At 38.0% G+C, this 23,167-nt stretch overlaps 1 protein-coding gene across 2 annotated transcripts in view; it reads right to left on the bottom strand.

The window, feature by feature from the left end:
- Nucleotides 1-23,167, bottom strand: part of SP3 (Sp3 transcription factor) — a 36,179-nt gene that overhangs the window by 9,682 nt on the left and 3,330 nt on the right. The window contains exons 4-6 of one of the 2 annotated variants that reach the window (XM_030016876.2): nucleotides 14,827-14,917; nucleotides 13,555-14,721; nucleotides 1,405-1,597 (exon numbers count right to left, since the gene is read on the bottom strand). In XM_030016876.2, the coding sequence (XP_029872736.1) occupies nucleotides 1,405-1,597; nucleotides 13,555-14,721; nucleotides 14,827-14,917 (1,451 nt within the window). Of the gene's footprint in view, nucleotides 1-1,404; nucleotides 1,598-13,554; nucleotides 14,918-23,167 lie in introns of both variants that reach the window. The other variant, XM_030016875.2, reaches the window with a different exon arrangement.

Raw genomic sequence — 23,167 nt, 5'->3', positions numbered from 1 at the left:
GTCTCTAAATTAAAGCCACTGTAGTTTGGAATAGAGCACGAGGGAAGATGGAACATGTGAAATCTCTGTGTTTCCTAAGAGTACAGCCAGTGCAAATCACATTTTCAAAGTTTTCTCCCAGACTGAAGCAAATCTCAACCCAGGGCATACTTTGGGCAGATCTTCATGGCAGACCCAAGGTTCACCAAGTACTTAGAAATGTCTGTGCCAGGTTTTGGTGAACTACACATAGGAACTTAACAAGAGGAAGCTGATGGACAAAGATGCTGTATAACCTTAGCTGCAGATATTATCACTAGCTTCATTTGTGATGTAAATGTATGAAAGTGTATTTGTCTTAAATACTTAATATTTACTCGTCATGGCTGCCTAAGATATTATCTCTCTGTGCTTGCAAAGAAGGTATCTAGAATATACAGCAAAAAACCCACAAGAGACTTGACAACAGACATATTCAGTCAGTACTATTAGAACTCTTAGAGCCATAGGACACTGACAGGTTCTTTAAAGAGAACTCAGTAATTTACACTGTAGTTCTCACATAAATAGAGATTTCCACTTTAGAGAAGCAACTATTATCAAAATGGACAAATTTTAGTGTACTGGAAAGAAGCCCCCGCACAATTATATCAAGCACAAATACACCTAAATATTTTCACTTGTAAAAGGCAGCCTATTATCCCTACTTCCTCTCTTATATCCATAATCGAGATGTTTAAAACGAAGCGTTTTGGAATAGAATAAAATCTTTATAGTAACAAAAAGCTGAAGAATACTTCCATGAGATGTAGAATAATAAAACATGGCTTCCTATGCAGCCCCGAAGTTTTACTTAGTACCTCTTTGTTAGCCAAATCTCCACTAACTTTGACTGAAAACAATCAGCCAATTCAAAATTTGGTATTTAGAGTTATTATACAAACCTTGTTTTTATTAGGAAACCAGTGAATAAGAAAACCAGGATAACTGTATTTTTGTAACACTCTAAAGCAATCAAACTGTGGAAAAAAAATGCTCAATCAGTAAGGAAATGCAGGAACGCAGAATTTAATCAAGTCCTTGACATATGATAGGAAGCCAATCACGGATGTGCATATTCCAAAATATTTCATTTTCATATTATTTAGGGCAATGGTCTACCCCCCTCACTTGTACTAGGTGGCATCTAACTCCAGATTTTTCCTGTTAATCTCAATGCAGTAACTCAGAGAAGATGGAATAATCTGCTCGTCCATCTGCAAACCCAGAAATAAAGGTGGCAGTCCTTTGTTGCATAAGCTCTTTTGCATAAGCCTCTAGTTTTCTCTCACTGCAGACTACTGCTGTTAACTAAGGCTCCTTTTTTCCTCACACATTATTTGTTTTCATCATTACATCCATTACATGACACTAAACATTACATACCTTCCACCACCTTCTTTGCAGTTGGGACATGTGCAAGCTACTCGTCGCAGTCTTTTTCCCTCTTGATGTGGTTGGTCCCCTTCCTCATCTACCACCTGCACTCTCAAATGTGTTAGATCATTGGTATTCAATGTAGAATCACCACTGAGCTGCCACTCTTCTGGATCAGGCTCCTCTTCTTTAATCCTAATATCTGAGGAAAAGAACAAACACAGATCCATAAGTAGCCCATTAAATACAGAGAAGGAAACCATAATGATCAAATCTTTTTACTGTTGGGAGCACTATGTCAGTCAAAAGTCAACATCCTTCAGTGCATACTGACATTGCTTCTGTGCCCTTGTAACCTGTAATGTATTTTAAAAGTTTATCTTACTATACATTTCAAAGTTAAAGACAAGCTATAATGAAGTATTAAAGTTTAAGTTTGAACTGTTCTTGGTAGGGATTGCTGTCACCAGGAGGATATTGCTTGCTTGAAACTTGGGGAAAAACGGAGGAACCAGAGGTTGGACAGAAGTTGAAAAAAATGTAAACGCATGTTTCAAATGATCCTGAATAGCCATTTATGTTTCCACAGGATTTCTCAATTCATGTGACATGTAGTAGAAACAGCTTTTCTGGATGATTTTCATAAGTTTTCAGTATGCACAGTGATATATGAAGTAATATGAGAAATCAACTAAATAAAAGGTTTTGACCTAAGAACGACCAAGATATCCAAGCAAAACAAAAAAAATATTCATGGCTTTGTTCCATTTTCCCCTTCTCACCTCAAATTTATGCTTTTTCCACTATACATAGAGAAGAAAACATTTAGGGAACAATGTAGAATAAACTGCAGTTATGATGTAGATTTTTATCCTTAACAAACCCCACTCAAACACTGAAACCTTAACTGAGGACTGTGGCCACTCTAAATTCTTTCTGGGAGTCAGTGCATCAGCCATCATCTGTAGAATGAAGACAAAGCTGCAGAGATTGCATGATAAAATGTAACAAAAACTGTGCTGGGTCAGATCATAAACAGCATCCTACCTCAGCACAGATCAGGAAAGACATTAATGATAAAACATATAAAGAGTAAGTTACCTGGTCTACCTTTCAAATCATGTCCAACATTCATCTGTTTAGAGACAAAGGATGTAGCTACACACAAAAATTTGCTTCGTGCTAATAAAGTCTCAGTCCGGTCTTTCCCAACACCACAGTTTGCCTTCCTTTCACTTGCACATGTATAACCATTTGCAGGACTGTGCTGTAAACCACATCACTGATGTAACTAACGTTAAAATAATTCTCTAGGAAACAACCGCATTGGCAAGAGAATTCCAGGTCAGAAACAAGGAAGTCTAGAATATTTATCTGGTTTGGCTGCAAAAGTCAATGCTAGAAATTAAGTTTGCATGAATATGACAGCCTCTGAGCTATGGGAATCCAGGAGCTAGCACACTCACTTTTGCTGGCTCTTTATGCATGTGGTAACATTCAGCAGAACTACTGTGGTAAGCTTGTCCCAAGTCACCTGCACACTGAGCTTCACTGTTACCATAAGAAGTTCAGAATTTCAGACAGCAACATAACAAGTACCTTTCACACAAAAACCTAGAAAACCTCTGCGGTGACTTCTAGTCTTCTGTATTAGCCATCAAACTAACTTTCCTGCCAAATTAAGTCATTTTCTGGGATTCACCTATGAAATAATTTTATTATCTATAATAATTTGTATATACTTTTTATATATAAAATTCATTTTACATTAGTAAAGATTAAAACACTACACAGCACACGAAGAGTTTATAGAATTGATCTTTCAAATTGGATACTATTAAGTATACTAATACATTCACTTACAGCAACTTTAGAATAAGGCAAAAGCCTAATTTACTCTTATGCAACGGGCACATAATAGGAATCTGAATACAGCAAAGTGGCAACACTGCCAGCACAGGCCAGTTCAAGCCTCCAAGCAGTTCTTTAGGACCGGATATGTTATGCACCGTACTCAAAATTCTTTTACCAATCAAATGTTCCACAAAACATACATTCTATAAATTCTGTTTTTATTTAAAATAAGAATTAAAGTAATGTTAATAAAATAAAACACTGTATTAAGAAGATAATTTCATTATGAACTTACTAATGTTAGACACTGGCATATAGTGAGTTTGTAAAGTCAGCAGCTGAATCCAGTTAGCACTGCATACACATACTTCAAAAGAGATATCAACATGTCCTAGCAAAGATCAATGGATCAAATTAGGGTATGGATCTGTGCACCCAAGACCCAACTCCACTACTGAAGTCAAACATTCCATATAACATATGATTTCTCCTGTTACACTGACACACCAAATTCACACTCTAATAACAGAGATACACCTAACAATAGAAACATGTCCCGAATGTCTCTTACTGCACACCAGTATCCAGGACTTTATACCTTCAACTCATGCAATGTTTGTTCTGCTTTGCTAACCTTTATCATGAGTTCCTTCCACTTTTTTTCATCAGCATCTCTCTATTCGCAGTCCCTCCCAATCACCACCACTATCGCAGCAGCGCAAAGGCTCGTAATAGTTTTACAATGGTGGAGACATAAATGAGAAAATTATTTGGACAAAAAAAGAGGGACAGACAAAACACTCCTAAGAGTTGAGGATACTGGAAGAAATAACAATTTGCATAGACATACAATAGTTTATGGTATTATTTTTAAAAATGCAAAACTGAAATGAAGTCAAAGTAGTACTGTGTTTGTAATTTTGTGCTCTTCCTGGTTATCTTGGTAAGGCAAAAAGTGTAGCTATTGCTTTAGGTATTCCTCAGAAGGACCATCTTCTACTCCAGGCACACAGAAAAGTACAATATGAACTGCCAATTTATAGACAGGACTTTTTAATACCTAATTATGTAGATTATACTTTAAATAAAACAAAATTAAATAAATACCAAAATATGAAGTGTTTATCTAGCCTCTCCAGGATGCAGTATATCAGGGAGTGGACTGTATCAAATCCCGTAGCGAATCTGATTGCCTTAACAAGGTCCTTAGAACCAATGAGTCTGTTGCCCTCCAAGCAGGTTTTACATTATTGCATGAGGGAAAATTCCATCACTATTTTTGGGGGGAGGAGGGGATGTCACTGTAATTTAAACAGTAAGAAAATGAAGGAGTAGAAGGGGCAAACCATGGAGAAGAGCAAAAGATAAGAGTCTTCTCCAGGGCAATAGAACTGGAGATTATGCAAATTCATACAGATAGCAACGACTCCACATTCCTCCCTTGGTGTTCCTCTGGACGTGCTCTGCCCTAATTCAGCTTCAACTGACAGAATACTAGGTTTTACACATACTCTGCAAAAAATTGGGCCTAAAAAAATTTACATAATCCCTGAAGTCACGACAAGCCAATGCAAACATTGGTAAATTTGAGGCAACTTTTGTTTTCTACCAAGTAAACACAGGCTAAATGAAGGTTACGTTTTCTTTACTACTATTTTATTTTCATGCTTTCAAATTTCTGTATGCCCTTACTTCTTAAGTTCAACACCTAGTACTAGGTAAGTATGAAGGGGAAATTCAGACAGATACTGTTTCAAACTGCCTACTGATTCTGAAAACCATATATTCTCTTCAAATTGTTCTTGGTATCTAGTGAGCTAGTTTTGTTTTAGGTTTTGCTTTCCTCTAGAGGATGGAAATTGGGATCTTGGTGTACAATTTTGTTCCAAAGGTAGTATTTCATAGTCACAGAAAGCCCAGAGCTGACTACAATATGCAGCAAGTTCAAGTGTATTTGGCAAATAAAAACAATAACTAAGAGATTTGTTTAAAGCGCTTCAGAGAAGAATAACTAAACTGACAGGATGAAACTATGCAGATGTAAATACAGCTTAAACTATTCTTGAGTGCATTTCAACTATAATCTAGTGTGGAGAGAATTACTGCTGCCCACTGATACAGCCAGGTCATTTACCTACTTCACCATGTATCAGATGAATGCATCAGTTAAGCTTCATGTTCTATCTTGGTCTGTTTCAACTAGGACTTGAAGAAAATGCTGTTTTCTTCATCTATGACAGAAGTTATTAGTTTACCAACAGCCACAGAAACAGGGATAAACTGGGAAGGGAGGAGGATGCAGTGCAAAAACGCTTCATTTGAGAACTATGCCACCCCTTTAATTTTTTGATGTATCTGCCTCTGCACAATGTCACATAAAGGCATTCTCAACATTACCTGTAACTGTCTCCAAACTGCGGGCTTCTAGTTCAGCTGCTTTTCCTAGATGCTGAAAGCCACCCTGCCATTTCACTCAGCTAAACTCTACAAGTTCCTGATCTGAAAAGCAGAAATATGGCCTTTCAACTGAAAAGAGATTTGCAGCAGCACTGCACATACCTTCACACCAATTTCCTCACAGCATCACAAATTGACTGTCTGCAGTTTCAATGTCTTGTAATCAGTCATGCCTATTCATTTATTTTTCCAAATAGATGCTTCCCTTCCCACCCCTCCCAAGAAAACAGATGTAAATTCCCATCTTCTCTTGTTAATTTTGTTTTCAGTTTTCTATACAGTGCAACCCACATTCCCTCAGTATCTTGACTCATCTTGCCTTAATCTCTGGATGTGAGGAAGCTTTAATAAAGATGTTCAACTTTCTTAGACACTCTCTTTATTCATTCCCATCTAAACTAAGCTTCCTAAACAAAACTATCTAAATTAAACTCTCCCTACTAACTGGCCAGCTGTGCAAGTCTTTCAGACAGGAGCTCAACAAGGTTAATGATTTCTACTCTGATTTGTTCCCCAAAACTTAAGTGTGAATTTAGGCATTTTTATTATGTAATAAATTACAAGGCAACAGAAGATACACTACAGAATGTCATCTTGAAATACCTGTGAACCTCAGCTCAGAAGAAAAGACTGTCATCTAGTTTCAATAGCTCTAAATCAGATTTTAAGTTTCTGAGGAAAACCATTGTTGTGTCCAAGTCTAAGAGGAAGACCTCACAGTACTAAGTATTTAAGCAGTACCAGCAAAATGATTAAAAATGCAGCTATAGATTCTTTTCTTGCAAGAAATGCCACATACTGTACTTCCAAGTGATCCTATGCATTATTGTAAGCTGATTATTTAAAAATTTGAATCACGAAAGTACTTAAGCCAGCGCTACCACAACACATATGCATCAAAGAACAGTTACTTACCCTACAGTAACTGCAGTTCTTTGAGATGTGTTGTCTACAGATTCTCAAGATTTTGGATTCTTATGGACAGTAATGCCTGCTGCAGCATGCCCTTATTTTTTTCTTTTTTCCCATAGTTGAAAATATAAGAGGGGATAACTAGAAAGCGGGAAGAAGAGTTGATCATGCTCGATATAGAAGAAGCCAGGAACTGCAGAAATAGGTAAGAAAAGCAGGAGGACATAGAGAATTCTGTGACCAGCGGGGTTAAGCATTCCTACATAAAAGAGTATTAGACTGCTGCTAGGGTCAAACAACAGAATTGTCAGCAGTAATGCAGGAAGGCAGAACTGTTCAACAAGTATTTCTGTTCTGTATTTGGGTAAAAGCCAAATAACGGTCCTATCACTAGATGAGAATGAAAAGCTTCCCACTGACAGTAAGTCAGGAAGATGTAAAAACAGCTATTGAAATAAACACTTAATAAATCAACAGATTAGGATAATTTTCATTCAATAATTTTAAGAGAAGGCTGAAGAGCTCTCTGCAGTTTTAATGCTGCAAGCCTTTGACCATGTGAATGCTCCAGTGGGTTAGAAAAAAGCTAGCACTGTGATAATACTGAAAAAGGGTAAAAAAAGACTCAAAGAAGTAGGGGAAGAATTAATGCCACTCAAAATGGGATTACAGGAACAATTAGATTCAAAAGTAATTTTTTTTTTAAATCAATGATGACACCATTGTTGATGTAATATACTTCAGAGTTCTGCACAGCAAGTGACTTATTAGGATACAGTAAAACATTTTGATTGAGAAAAATGAAGTACAAAACATACATGGAATACATGGATTAAAAACTGGCATGAAGTTTAAATGCAGATTAAGAACTATCATTTCTGTATGATAAATAATGAGGACACGTCACTGACAATGTGTATATTTTTTTTCCCCCATTTGTCCTTAAAAATTACTACCTTTTAAAAAACCATGCCTTCTACAAGCAGCGAAAGACAACCCATCTACAACCCAGCCTTATCTTCAAGAGGGCAATCACAACTAGGATCCCGGTGAGCATTCCTGGCATTATGAAAAGATTGTCATTGTCCTTGGTAGAAACTTCGGATACTGACAAGTTAGCTTGAGAGATCAAAACCAAAGTATGTGATCCTGCCAAGAGGTTCAAAAGGCAAGAAAACTGCACAGAACCTGAAACAATGGACCTAAAGCGCCGAGACTGCAAAAAGACAGAGGATGAGTTTCCAGCCTTCTTTTTAAGTTGAAGCAGCACTGGAAATAAAATCCCTTGCCTCTTTCACTTCATGGATACTTGCCATACATCCCCACAGGTATAAGAGAGTTTTCCTTTTGCTTCAGGAGTATTTTGTAAAAAAGGTATCTGAAAAATGAAAAAGGAACGAGTACCTGAAACTTGAGAATATATTCTTTTGTGAACATCCTGAGGATATCTGAGCTTAAGATAACTCAGGCTAACCTCCTTAACCTTAAGAATCTAAGTTGCATCACCAGACACCCAGCATACATGACAGAATATTCATGTAAGAGTAACATACATAAAACAAAGTTTCACCTCACCACCATGGGCTGTAAGAAAATGAATTACACTCTGAGCTGTTTTGGAACACAGAGCAGAAAAGCACATTAAGTACAGACATAGAGGAAGGATGTGACAATTCAATCTTTTCAAGAATTTGAAGAAAAACACAGTTCTATTCCACAGCAGTAGATACTACATTAAAGTAGTAATCAGACTAACGGAAGTTATGCAAACTTTCTTACACTTGAAGTGAGGTAATTGAGTATATGCTGTTATAAGCAAGATTGTGAAACACATACAAGCATGATTGTCTAATTCTTTCACAATTTATTAATTTCCTTTGAAAATGATGAGAAAATAAGGAATGTAATTTAAGCATGCTGAAAGCAAACTATTTACACAAGATTGATACATGAATAGCTAATTCCTGCACTAACTTAAATTTGTCAGTTTCCAATTTAATTTTTCATATAAAAAAATAAAACAGTGAGGGAATTGTTTTTAACTATTTTGATTTTAAAACATGCAAACTAAATGCCTCAAATGTAAATGGGATGTTGTCAGATGAAAATATTTACTTAACATCACTTCTTCAGTTTACTTTATGCATTTCATAAGACTTTTTTTAATAATCAGATTCAATTTCATAACACCACCATGCCCTTCTCTCAAAATCTTGGTATAAAGAATGCCTTAGAAGGAAAAAGTGCATAACTGGAAGTAAAATTAATAAGGTTAAAAACTGGAACTTAAAAAAGAAAGTGAAATAACTAAGTTGTGTAACACTAAAAACCAGCCAGAACTTTTTATAAAGTTCTAGATGCCAGAAGAAAGCTATGCTTTAAGTAGCATTCTGCACTACTTCACCAGAAGCATTAAAACATTGAAACAACCATCCCCGCAAGTAAAACTGTAAATACTCCATTTTTAATTTTGTCTGTTTGGGGGTTTAGACTGTTTTACCTAACAGATGTTAGACCAAAGCCTCACAAGATACCAGCAGATGAAAGATAAGTTGTCACTTGGGCAACTATTTACCTTGAAAATTGTCAGCCAATTTTTTGGCCAAATTTAGAATAGCTAAATTACTTCAGCATGATAAAGACTTCAGGTTCTGGCAGGAATGGAATGAAGTCCCCACCACAAATAGCCAACCACTCCCACTCTATCAACTGGTGTAAGTTCATCAACAGGCATGACTGTAAGCTTCAACAGCAGCAGGCAGATGAGTCCGTTAAGTAGCTGTGTATACTCCTGCAGAGGAGGAGCTGGGAAGAAAGATGCAGAAATGAAGAGCTCAGTTTTGCAGTGGCACTTTGAGTCAACTCTTGAAAGGAATCCCTCTGACTTTATTCCAACTGTAGACCAACCTGGAAAACTGTTTGTAGGTTTTTTTATTTTTAAATAAATGAATCTTCCAGCTGAGTGTGTCTGGGTTGATAAGCAGCAAAGTCCCTTCTCAAGCCAATGCCACTTTCTTTCAGGTCACTTGCTAGTTTCTTCAGGTACTTCTTTTGACTATTCCAGTAGCATAAAAACAAAAAATGCATCCAGCATCTTATAAAAAGTTAAGCAACCTAGACAAGACCTGGTAAAATTGCCTTTTTTCAGGAAATAACAAATCCAAAACTGGTTCAGTACATTAATCAATTATCTGAGACACTATTACAATTAGATTTTGATTAACACTGTTAAGTCTCTTTTGTCTGGACAATGGCTTCAGGGAAAAAAAAAAATCCAGTAACTTAAAAATTGTTTCAAATTGACAAAACTTATAGGATCAGAAACATTAAAACCAAGCTGGTACATTTCAGTACCCTGTATTTTTCCAAAAGGAATGCTACTCCATATGAAATGTTTGAAGAAGAAGTCTATAAACATGCTAATAAAAATAAATACCTTTCTTGAACAGGTAAGTTGCTAAAGAGTAATGTGAACTGTGCATGTAATGGCTCTTTTTGTTACACACAATGCAGTATTTTATTACAAACTGCCAACAAAAGGAGTAGACTACTACAGAGCTTTCTCAGGTTTAACTTCCTCTCAAGACCAGAAGACTGAAGCCAGAACACCGGTGAGAAAGACACCTCTTTGCCAGTGTTTAACATGTAGATACTATTTGATACAGCTTTTTGTTTTGAAAAGCAATACTGAAGAAAGTTTCAGCTATGACTAACCAATACCCTTCCCTTCTCCACCACAAGGCAACACTAAGCACAATGAGGAGGAATATGAGCCCTAATAAACACTGTAAAATAAAAAAAAGCTCAGCCAAGACTTTCAGAACAAATTCAGTGCAATGGAAATCTCTGCATATGTATGCCTGGGTGGACATTTTGGTAGAAGCATAATTTCTGGACATTTTTCAAAGAAACCTGTGCATTTACTGGACAAAGCTATTAGCTTTGGTTTAGGGTTGTGATGACTTTCCATTATTTAAACAAAAGGTAGGACCTAGGGGAGGACATTTTTTCCTCTGGCACACTCATGAGAACAGTAAAGATGTCCTCTGCTGCTTACCTGGGAAGCGAGGCTTGGTAGAACACCTCTCACACAATGGGCTGTAGCTACCAAAATCTAAAATCTAACCCACAGTTTTCACAGCTACACTGCTAACAGAGCGATCTACATTATTTGGACTTCAGATAATTACCAACCATCTCTGATTGAAGAATAGGAATATGTTCTTTTTATTTTTGCCTCAGGTAGAAAAGTTTTGCTAAATGAAAACATAAAATACAGCCCAATTGTCTTTGTCATGGAAGGAAGTGCGTCGCCTGGGCTGGGGGGAGAAAATACAGGGAAACCTTTCTTATCTTGTTTCAAAGCTTGTTGGTAATTTGCAGAAAAGAGGAATCAAGTAGCCTCTCACCCTTTAGCTTTAACTTCTCTCATTCTGCTGTCACTTCCATATACCTTCCTCATTCAGTTTAAAACTAAACTGGTTTTCCTCATTTGCAGATCAGAAGAGCGATATAGTTTTGACTGCAAACCTTTTTTTTACAATTTCATTATCTGCTTCTAATTGCATATTTATTCTTCAACCTCAAGAAGGGTGCCATACCATCTCGTAAGGGGTTATAAATAAGAAGGGGAGGAACATCACTGAAACAGATTATCCCAGACAACTTCGATATAGACAAAATACCAGATGCATATGGAAAAGACACTGAAGGTCAATCAAGATAATTCAGACTGATTCTGTTAGAAGCAGTCTCACATTGATCGTTACTTTGGAAAAGTGAGTTTCTTGTAACATAAAGGAGGGACCAATTAAATTCTCCCCAAATTTAGGGGATGGCAGTTTTAATACCTTCCAGTCCATTTACTATTCCTAGGCAAGTAGGAAAATGTCACTATAAATCTCCACCCTGTCTTTTATATAACCAGGTGTTTATAGCTATTCACTTCAGGCAATAGTTTCTGCTATTCTTCTACTGCTTCTACCTATTTAATCACATTTCATCTATCCCATTTACTCTGTTCCCTTCCCATGTGAAATTCCTCACAGGAAAATACAGTTAAAGAACGCTTGATGGAACTCCCTTGCATTTTATTATGAACCACCATTAAAACACTCTCAAGGACCATCAATAGACAAACTAATATACACAGCAGGCTCAACTTCTTATTCATGTGTCTTTTCTTTTGGTTCCTCTCTCCTTTTCCTTTCTATGTTTCTTCTCAAGCTTCTGCTATGTTACTCCACAAGCAATAACATTACCTACATGATCCTATGTCAAATATAAATCTCAGAAATAAAGAAGTTCTCATCCTCCTTGTATTTTGTATTAGCCACAGGGCCCTTCTTCCAAGAGCTGGATTCTGACATCTGAGTTTAGCTGTATTATCATGCACAATACCTGCTTTTTGTTACTAATGTCTATACCCCATGTCCTGATAGGTAACAAGGTGTGATACAGACAAACCAAGACTTTCTGCAGTCACTGGAAATAGAAAATTTAAGAATCAAGACTACCCAGCAGAGCAAATGCTGTGAGCAGCACACTCATCTGTTTGGTGGTGTTGCCTACAAGCCAACAAAAAGCAGGCTTATCTAGGTCTGGGTAACTCTGCCTTGATAAGTCCATAATACAGAAGTCACTTCCAAAACAAAATGAAGTAAAAAAAAATCCCAACTTATTATTTTAAATTCGAATTTCAGATTCCAAAGGGAAAGCAAGCTTCCTGACATAGAATATACCAATATCAGTAACTACGTAAGTATTATAATCAGTAGACTTTTGAAATAAACCCAGTTCAGCAGCTCCTCTAGGCACTCTTAATATTGCATTCTTCTCACATGCTTAATAGGCACACAGTACAAAACATTTATGTTTTACTTAAACATTTATGCTTCAGTATCTTAATGAACCAGAGCCTTAGATCACATGATTATAGTAAAACAGCGATTCCCAAGCTACTTTGTGTAGCAGTTCCCTCCCAAATTACCTCTACGGCTCACTCTGCCCCTCATAACTAGCCTGGGCACAACCCCGCAATGATGAGATTAAATGGCTTCCAGTTCAGCAAAATGTCTTGAACCTCAATCACTTCTCATTCTTTCTTTTAGGTAGCTACGCCCTGAAATTTGGAATGCACTTTATCAAAGTTACCAAAAATAAACAGGCATGTTTATTTTTTCCTCACATTAAGAAACACCTATTTTAAGAAAATAGCTTTTCTTCCCTGCTTACAGAGATAAAACACACTGTGACGTTTATCATTAACAATTGTACATTCTGAAACATAATGCAAATAAGTAGTACTGGAAATTCACGTATGTTCTTAAGCACAGCCTCCATTTTGATATTTACATGCTTGATTCACTTCTGCTTACATGAGTTTTGTACATCGTAGTTACACTGATATTAAATCAGTAGGAAACAAATTTAACAAAACGGCGGATGAACAACAGCACCTCAGGGGGTCTGAAAATTTTCAGGGGAAAAAAATTGCATCAACAGAAATATTTGGATTTTCCGTGAAAACGTCATCTATTCAGGAGTGGGAAGAATGGGGTATGCTAACGATACTGCTGCCTTAGAAGAGTGGTAGTTGATAGTCAGCTTTCCTCCTTCTCAATTTAGTATTCACATCTTCTGTGTGGTAAGACTTATAAGCACTGATAAACATTGTATTAGAAGTGCTGTTAACTAATATGACCAGCTGGGAGTTACAGAAGCTTATACTAAAAGAAGTGAGGTGGGACTATGTTCTACTATTACAACGGTTTCTATTGGAATGGTAGTTTCAAATAAAATCTATTATCGCTATACTTAACCCACTGTATTTTGTAGGCTTCCGCAGCAAGACAATAATGTTACGATTATCACCATTTAAACCAACCACATGCAATAATAAAAAACAATTTTCTGCAAAAACAGTAAAATAAATACCTGCAGGACTGCCAGCATTTTCTCCTTGATGCAGCTGAATACCAGCAGAATCTATAGAGTTTACTGTAACTGTCTGTAGATTTGGCAATTGAGCAGTGCTTAGACTAACTGGAGTTGACGTCAACGCCCCACCTGCTGCAACTTGACCAAGTGTGAGAGTCTGCACAGGGGTTAAAGTTATTTGTTGACCAGGTGCATTCTGAATTTGCAAGTTCTGCAAGTTCTGAACTCCTTGCACTTGAAATGTCTGCCAGGTTATCTGCCCAGAAGGGGTCACTGTTTGTGCCTGAATTAAAAAAGTTCCAGGATTCAGCTGCAGTTGAAGATTTTGAAGAGCTTGTTGAGATATACTTTGACTTGCTTGCACACCGTGGATTGTCTGTTGCGCAATACCTTGTACAATCTGGGCTTGACTGGTTGGCTGCTGAGACTCTTGAAGCTGTATGTGTTGTACAATTGGCTGTGCTGTGGAGACCTGAATATTCTGAGCCTGTGTGTCATCAGAGACTGATGTCTGGATGTAATTTCCCTGAAGATCAGAACTATGAACTTGACCACTAGTTGTGGTCAAGTTGTTTGCATTTTGTTCCAATATACTTGAACTGTCTATGGTAACGGGCAATTGTGATGAAGATGATGTTGGCACAAATAAGTCATTATCAGTGGCGGTTTCTGTAATTTCAGGAGAAACTTGTTCACCAGTCCTTTCAGAATTATCTGAACTATCCATGGCCTGTCCAGTATTTATCAAGTGCCCATCTGCATTAATGCCTGCTGTCATGGTTTGAGAACCACTGCCAAGTCCCAGAGAATCTAGATCAACACTATTGATGGGTACAAAAGTAATGTTTCCTGGCAGTCCAAGAGGGACGTTAGCAACTACTTGTGCTTGGCCAGGGAAAGACGAACCACCAATTGCAACTCCCTGAACCTGGACTTGACCAGACTGTGATAAGATATTCTGAATATTAGCTGAAGGTGTTCCAGAGGCAATGATGGTTTGATTAGAGCCAGGAATGATCTGAATTTGACCAGTTTCTTGATTTATACTGCTATTATCTGAAGAGGCTGCAAAGCCAAGTTGAACCTGCTGACCGTCCGCTGTCTGGATCTGGGGTATTACTTGGTATTGTACGTTAGACACTGTACCATTCGACGAATCTGATCCTGGTGCAACAGAAAAGATTTGTTGATTTTGCAAACTCTGAATAGGAAGGACATACTGCCCACTTGAAGTTACTGTGGCAGCACCTGGAATCTGTACTATATTACCAGCTTCATCCTTTATAGTGGCAGGAGCTGCAGACAAGACCTCCCATCTATTTGGAGTTCCTGTTAATTGCACAGAAGCCAAATCCCCTGTCTGAATAAAAAGAAAAAAGAAAAGACAAAATTAAAACAAGAGACCTACAGACTATATGCTAGAACAGTCATGCAGTTCCAACACTAGAGATTGATACACTACTAGAAAACATGCAGTGCAGCCCATATGAACAACAGCAACCGGATTAGAACTATGAAATACAGATTTTGTAAGTGAGCTAATGCCTAAGTCAGGGTAACCAACCTGTGGGTCGTGAGCTGCATGTTGCTCGCGAGCAGGTCAAATGCAGCTCCTGTGCCATGGCTACGTCAGGTGACCAGCAGCAGGGTTATTCTGGTGTGGGGGCTGCTGGGTAATCCAAATCCCTGGCTGTGGGAAGAAGGGAGCTGGCAGGGGCTGCTGGAGCTGTCATCACCAGATTACCCTGGGACTCAGCTACGCTCTTTACCTAGCCCGGCACCTATTGCACAGAAGTGGAGGAATTGCTGTGAAGCCAATGTCACCTGTATCTCCTGGAGCTCCACCGCCTTTTGACTCTGTGTTATATATGGTATAGATGTGCACATTGTTACTCTCAGCAGTACCAAGAGTGTTAAGAAGTGACTTAGTCACACAGTTGGAAAGATTGGATAGCCTCAGTTTAAGCTACACATAATACAAAGTCCTAGTATTTGTAAGTTTGTATGAGTTACTGTTTCACTAGGGAAGAAGGCCTCTAAACTAAGGACTTTTACACTGAAATCACAGTTGGATTAGTCATATGTATCCATTAGGGGGGAAAAAAAAAAAAGAAAAAAAAATCTATCTTCATTAAGTTGGAACAATAGAAAAGGTCAATGTTTCAGAACAGACCCCCGGACAGTTAAGACTGAAGAACCTAAGGACTGATGTAGTATGCTTTTGTTTCTTATTTAGTAAAGAAAAGGTAAATTGCACTTACCTTTCTTTACCAAAGCAAGCTTTTTCAGAATAGAGTATTAAGAATTAGATTTAACATCCTGCAATGCTTAGCACAGATTTGTGTAGTCAACCAACTTGGTATTGTAAACAACCATCAATCTAAAAAAGGTGTAGTTAAGTTTCTCCTTATCTGTTTTATGGCACTACAGTAAACCAATGGAATAACTTAATATTTAGCAGCAAGTAAGTAACTTGTCTAAAAACTCATTCAGCTCTGTGAAATAAATTTTGTCTCTTTGGCAGAGTCCACATAGAAAAAAAAAAAACCTCTAGTTTGTCCTTCTGCACTGATCCTGTGATCACTCCTGGTAGGGAAGTTACCGGAGCATATTGCAGCTTCCTTCTCATGCTGCACTCTTGACGTCCTTTAGAATAAAACCTGGATATGCAAAATACAGCACACAGCTTATTCTTCTCCAACATGGCATTGAGACTTAGCCAGCCTGAATGAATCCTGCGGCATGCATCCGAGTGAATTTAGTCCACAGTGTAGACTGGGACTTTGCTACTTTCACTTTCTTATCCTATTCCAAGCTGCGACACTAAAATGTTTGCATGTACAAGAAAAATACTCTATTTATGAAGACTGAGTACTTATTTTAAAAGTTTTGCTGTGCTTGGCAAGCTTCATTTCCAATAAGGAAACAAACATCTTGGTTCTAAATTCCTCTCAAGAGCTGTACAAAAAACAATTGTGAATAAAAAAGAATCCTAGCCTTCTTTTGCCCTCAAAGTTATATATAATCTTTCAGGTAGTTCATTAGTAAATAGATACAGCATCACCAGAACAAAACTAATTTTATGGCCTTAATGCTTCAAGGATCAGAAAGAGAAAGAGGAGTAATGGTTATTCCATTTTATTATTTTCCTTTTATACTCATTAGCTTTTCATTTAAAGAATATATTTAAATCCTTTAGTCTTTCAAGCTTATAATTTATGAGATTAGAAAAAAATTATGCAATATTCAATATCACACCATCCTATCTAGAAAAAGGCAAAAAATTCCATTTTCCTCTGCCATCAGATTAGCTTTATACTCTTGTGTTTAATATTGTTTACACATAGGTACCGGCTGCTGAAATGCTCCTAAGAAAGTTCATAACTACTCAATTCACTACTATATAAATACTGCAGGTTTCATAAAGTATCAAAAGATCCATAAAAGTCATGGATAAACATCAGTCAGAAAATACCAAAAGCAAAAATATGATTGTTGTATGTTTAATGTGTGTCATTATAAAATAAATGTATAATATAATGTGCTGATAGTATCTGTTAGAAGAGAGAAAGATAAAGTAATGGGAACCATTACAAGTCTGATATAATTTCTCACCGATTTAAGGCTATGTACAGGCAAATGTTGAATGTTTAGACTATAACTGGACTGACCTAATACACAATACTATGTCTATGTCTACTCATACATAATACATGTGAGTATCCTCCACAAAAACAGTTCAAAGGGAACCTGTCTCCTTCATGATACAGAGATGACCTACGTTATTCTTCTCCTCCCCAAACATGTTGATTTCCGTATCGCCATTCAATGGCCTTTGCCCTTTTCAAGTTGGGCACACATCTCTCCTCACCTTTTCACGATCTAGTGAAATCTTCCCTCAAATCCTGCTCTGTAAGGGTTTTAGCGCAATAGAGCCACTCTTTTAGTAGATGCACTTGTCAGTCTAGGCTAGCCATGCACGTGGATATGAAGCTACTGCTACACATAGTACATGAAATGCCTGTTATTCAGATATTGCTCTTACAGCTGGCTGTATCAGACACTACCAGATGAATCATGAGGAGGGAGGGGCAAAAAGAGGGTGAGGCTTTCAAGAAGCTATCTGGCAGCTAACAAAATTACTAGTATTAAAGCATGAAAACACCCTGCATGGCAAAGAGCATTTGAGGATGATCTCTAACCTCAACTGGTTATCAACCTGTCATAACAAGCTTGACTCTTATACCGTTTCTCAAAGTCTGCTGAGCTAGTAGGACATTTCTTGGACTCCTTTTCCTACTAAAAAGAGTAGTAACCTTTCACTGCATCCTCAATCAATTAAGCATTGTTGTAGTAACTCAAAGCTCTACCACTGATGTATGAGCAGCAACATCTACAGCCCAGTCGCTTACTGATCTTTACAGTGCAGTCCTAATAGACCAGAGTTTTGTTTGCTGTCTCTCAGCCATCTGTGAAAAATACTTAGATGGCAGCGGTAAAGCAACAGTTCTTCTCCTTATCAACTGATACTCAGACAGCAGTTATTTGGAAGCTGCTCCTTTAAGAGAAGGCTGGATGGTTGCAATCCAAAGGCTCTGTGTCAAGATGAAGGGACAAAGATCTGAGGAAAGTTCAGCATTAGCACTACTCAGTCAAGGAGAAGAGAACAGGAAGCAAGGGGGAGTTCACTGGAAGCAGTATCAGGAAACAAGAGAAAGAGACAGGAACAGAGCCAAGACAGTAGCTGGCACAAGGCATGGGAAAAATTAAAATCAAATGATACGTCCACCTGAAGAAAGGTCAAGTACCACCTAAGAGTGGAAGCAACAACCACTGTTCAGCTTGTCTTCTGATTCTTTGACAAGCCTTGTAGAACTTCCAGTGCGTAACATAAAAAGATCTCTCTGAGCCTAAATTCTCATCCCTGAAGAATGAGGGGTTGTGATAAATAAAAATCTAGTTGTCTTGTTCAATCTGTTTATAGAGAAAATTAAAGCAACTTTAAGTCAAATGTGGAAGGAGATAAGAAAAATACATACAGAAGATAAAATACCTTTAAAAAGTGATCTAAACCATGTGGAGGGATGGGACTTGGGTTGAAAAAAAATAAAACATCCTTCACCAAAGTAAAATTGGAAATAGGAGAAACATCCCTGTAAGAACTGGTATATGTTGTAGGCACCTGCATTTCAACATGTCAAATGTGATCAACTGGACACATGCCATTAGCCATCAGTATTTTATTGCTAAAGAACTATCAAACGTTTATCTGTGCCGGTCTATTGTGGACTGCTTTTTGCTGCACTTTTCAGGAAGTCACTTTTGCCCCATTTAGTCCTGGAGCAAAAGCATCAGCAAAACGAGCAGAGGTGGACAGATAATGAGTCACGAGCTCCTAAACATTTAAAAATCACACACCTAACGAAGAAGATTGGTCACTGCCTCATCCAAATTGTTGTTTTATGAAAGAGTTAGGGCTCTAGTGCACGAGTTTAACATCATGTGTTTACCAAGCTACAGTAAACGATCTGTGCATTCTTAGGTCATTACAAATATAAGATAAAATGCACTTGCTTCAACTCTTTCATTAAGGTATGAGCTAATACATTCTATCTTGTATTTGCCATAGGTTAAAAACATGTTCAACATCAGTCAGTGTGGTTCAGCTCACACAAAGCTGCTTGTTAAGGCAAATTAATTCTGTTGCATGTTTCAGCCCTCTGTCAATGAAGCCACTCAATTCAGAGAAATACATTTGCCCAAATCAAAAGTTTAGAGAATCAAAGAATATTTCAGGTAAAAAGTATATCTGGGGCTGCTTAAAATGTTATTTTAAAAGACAATTCCAATGAGGTGAAACATATCTAACATTTAATTGTGTCTCATTTAAGAAACATCTACATCTTTTTGCTTGAGATGGACAACTGGACCCAAAACGTTAATAGCTTGTTTTTAATCAGCAGAACTTCAGAACCTATTTAAATTAAGACAATACAATGTCCCTGACATTAGTAGAAACGAGAAAGCTGCAGTATTAAGGAATGAGACATGGCAACAAGGAGGCATTTTTAACTAGATTGTATGCAACTTCATTTGTTTATTAATTACTAATCTATGTATGTGTATTAATCTCTATATAACTGCATGCCAAACTAGAATTTTGCATAGAAGTTTGTGTGAAATGGCTCATTTTCCTCATGCCTTCAACTCAGGTGCTGAAGGCTCTACCAAATCATCAAGAAGGGCAAGAAAGAGGACCTGGGGCCAGTCAGCTTCAACTTGATCTTTGGGAAGGCAATGGAGCAAATAACCTTGAAAATAACCTTGAAGAAAAAAAATAAAAGAACCTTCAAATAACCTTGGGGGAAAAAAACCAAAAAGAACATGATCAGAAGTAGTCAGCGTAGACTTAGGAAGGGGAAATGATGCTTAATTAACTAACCTGACAACCTTCTATGATGAGACAACTGGTGTGGTAGATGGGGTTAGGCAGGGGATATTATTTATCACCACTTTAGTCAGGCTTTTGACTCCATCCCGCATAACATAAGAAAAAACTACTTCTTTTTTTTACCGTAAGGGTGATCAAACACTGGAACAGGCTGCCCAGAGAGGTTGTGGAATCTCCATCCTTGGAGATACTCAAAACGCACTGGGGACAGTCCTGAGAAACCTGCTCTCATTGACCGTGCTTTGAGCAAGGGGGTTGGACCACACAATCTCCAGAGATCCTTACCAGCCTCAACAGTTCTATGAAATCTTACACTTCTTACTAATGTTTAAATATCAGAGAGAGAACTTTCCGTTTTATGCTGACTTTAAATATGGAAATGTTTTAAAACATGTTTCCTACTTTCTCTAAAACTGTAGAGAGAAATAAAACAAAATTTTTTAAGAACATCCTTAAAGCACCTGTAAAGGAACTTCTACACTTGGTTCTGATCCAGCACTAAGACATAACTGCAATGCGAAAAGTATAAAACAGAGAGAAGCAAGACAATCCCAGGCAGACTTTTCTATGGTGGCTGAACACATTCTGGTCCATCTGTTCATGTCCAGAAACTTAGCATCAGGAAGCTATATTATCACCCATAAAGGAGAAAATGAATGTCAGAATAACTTTGAGCTTCCTCAAAACCATCACATAGGACATAGAACTGAGAAGCACAGCTAACACCAACACATGGCATTCATCCATATTTTTGCCTAGTGGAAAACATGAAATTTAAAACGCCTTCATATTTCTCTATTCTATCAGCACTATTCCTATTTCCACCTAAACTGAGGTTAAGCTAGCTGCATCTCAGATGATTAAAGTAATGTTCTGAGGCATAAACAAACCAGAATTCCAGATTTTCATTAAGTTCTGTGAAGCATTGATACTCAATTCTAAAGCTCAAGATATGCCAAAGCAGTCTTTCAATACTCCAACCTTTATTTGTAAAAGATACAAATGCTTTGTCTACAGCAGAGAAACAATACTCATCTTCCCCACACTGCTAATTATTAACCTCTCCAAATGTTTTCCACATATTTTTGGTAAGCAACAATGCTAATAAATCATTCCCCCTGCTTTTTTTTTTTTTTTCTTTTTTTTAAAAGACTATAAAGGATCAGTGCAGCCTGCAGTGCACTAGATGCAACTACATACCACAATTGGGGCAGTCATCTCTGACCGGTCCCATTCTTTGGCGGCTGTCCGAGCCAACAGTTTTCTCAGCCAGCCTGCCACTTTTCTCAATTCACCCGCCTTCCAGTCCTCCCACCCCGCACTCCCATCTGTCTTGCACTGTATCCTCACCTACCCCAGCCATGCCCAGCACAACCATAAGAATGGCCCTTAGGAGCATGATAGTTCCAGAGAGCATCTTGAGCTTTGCATTGCAATGAAGTTAAGAGAACATAAACAACTGGTTATCATCTCAACTTTGTAGCTTCTTAAACAATCATCTGATCATGCAACAACCATACAACTGACCATCAAGACTTTGCTGGACCTAAATTTTAGAATGCTTCCTCTCTTGTTTTCTCCCCTGTGCACACACAGGTCTGCTACCTTCTGCTTTCCTTCTCCCTTTCACCTAATGCTGAAGTCTTTGCAGATGTTTAAGCTGGAATGAAACTAGAGTATTTATAACTAAATGAAAAAGAATCCTAAATATGAAAGTTTAAAGTTAAATTATTAGTCAATGATAAACAGTGAAAAAGCAAGACCCAGACTAAAACTTCTCAGACTTTAAATTCCCAAGAGAGGGAAAGACATCCAGAGAGGTCAAAACATGAGCTGTCATTCTAGGTCAGGCAGTAGCGCATACCATCCCAGCAAGGCTTTCACACATACCAGCAGGCAGCAATATTTAAGGGGAAGTTTCCATGGCAAGTGTTTGAGCCAACCACGGATGCAGCAGTATGGCAACCAGGGAAAAGATTCTTGGGTAAGCAAGCCACAAACTCAAGACCACCTACATTAAAACCAAATACTAGCAGGCAAAACACAAAGCACTGGTGTCTGATGATTGTAAGCGGAATAAATCATCATGTCAAAGCCTAAGCTGAAAGACTGCAGTCTCCATCAATGCACAAAGACAAGATCAGCAGTAATGCCTGCTAGTATTTTGTCATCCAAAAGTAAATATAGCTCTAACCAGAATCCTGGGCCGAGCTAAAAACCTTGCGGACTAGAGACAGCCTTCCCAGTTCATTGACAGGATGGGAGAAGAGGGTTGAGTTTAGTTCTGTCAACTGCCATCTTCATTTGTTTTCCACACCAAGCAGTTGCCACTTTCATTAGTCTTTTTATTTCCACACTAATCCTTTCAGTGGCATAAAAGTGGCATCCACTCAAACAGCAGGCTTGGATTCAGATACCAGCATAGAATCATAGAATAATTTCAATTGGAAAGGACCTCTGAAGGTCATCTGGTCCAACCCCTGAGCTCCAAGCAGGGCCAACTAGATCACAGCAAACACAATCACATTTGCTCCAGCTCTTCCCCAAATCCCAGACACGCAATATTCCCTGCGTTCCTACGGGAGTTTTGTTGTTGCTGTTGCTTTTAAATCATACTGCTGGTCTCCTGGGGAGCAGCTGCAGCATACCATTTCAGCCAGGAAAGCAGTGTCCAATAACTGGCTAGCCTAGCGTACTGGCTCCAGCCCTGCCAGTTCCTACCAAGCGAACGTCAGTAAAGCATTAACAAAATAACCCCAAAAACACAGCCCCACTATCCTTATACATGCAAGCTCTTCAAATGCCTCTAAAAGGAAATGCCTAGTTTAACTTCTACTATCCATCTATATGGCTTGAGAGTTCTACCAGACGTTCGGCAGTCAGAAGTGCAGTCCGGGTATACAAGATACTGGGAGAGGGCAGCCTCCCCATCGCTACATTAGGCACCATCACCCATACAGAGATATCAAACTGATTCATCTGTACTCCTGGGAAAGGGTTGAGCATCACAAACCCCAGGAATACAATTTGCCTGTGTCAATGCATATGGATTTCATTTTCCATATGAGTTATGAAGTACCTACAATTTAAGCCTTTTTAGCTCCTGCCTCCTTCTTCTACTCCCCCCAATAAGATACACCCAGGGGACCAGAAAAAAAA

Source organism: Aquila chrysaetos, chromosome 6 (genome assembly GCF_900496995.4).
Source record: "Aquila chrysaetos chrysaetos chromosome 6, bAquChr1.4, whole genome shotgun sequence".
Lineage (NCBI taxonomy): Eukaryota > Metazoa > Chordata > Aves > Accipitriformes > Accipitridae > Aquila > Aquila chrysaetos.
Note: the sequence above shows the minus strand (reverse complement) of the source record. Positions and strands in the feature narration are given on the sequence as shown.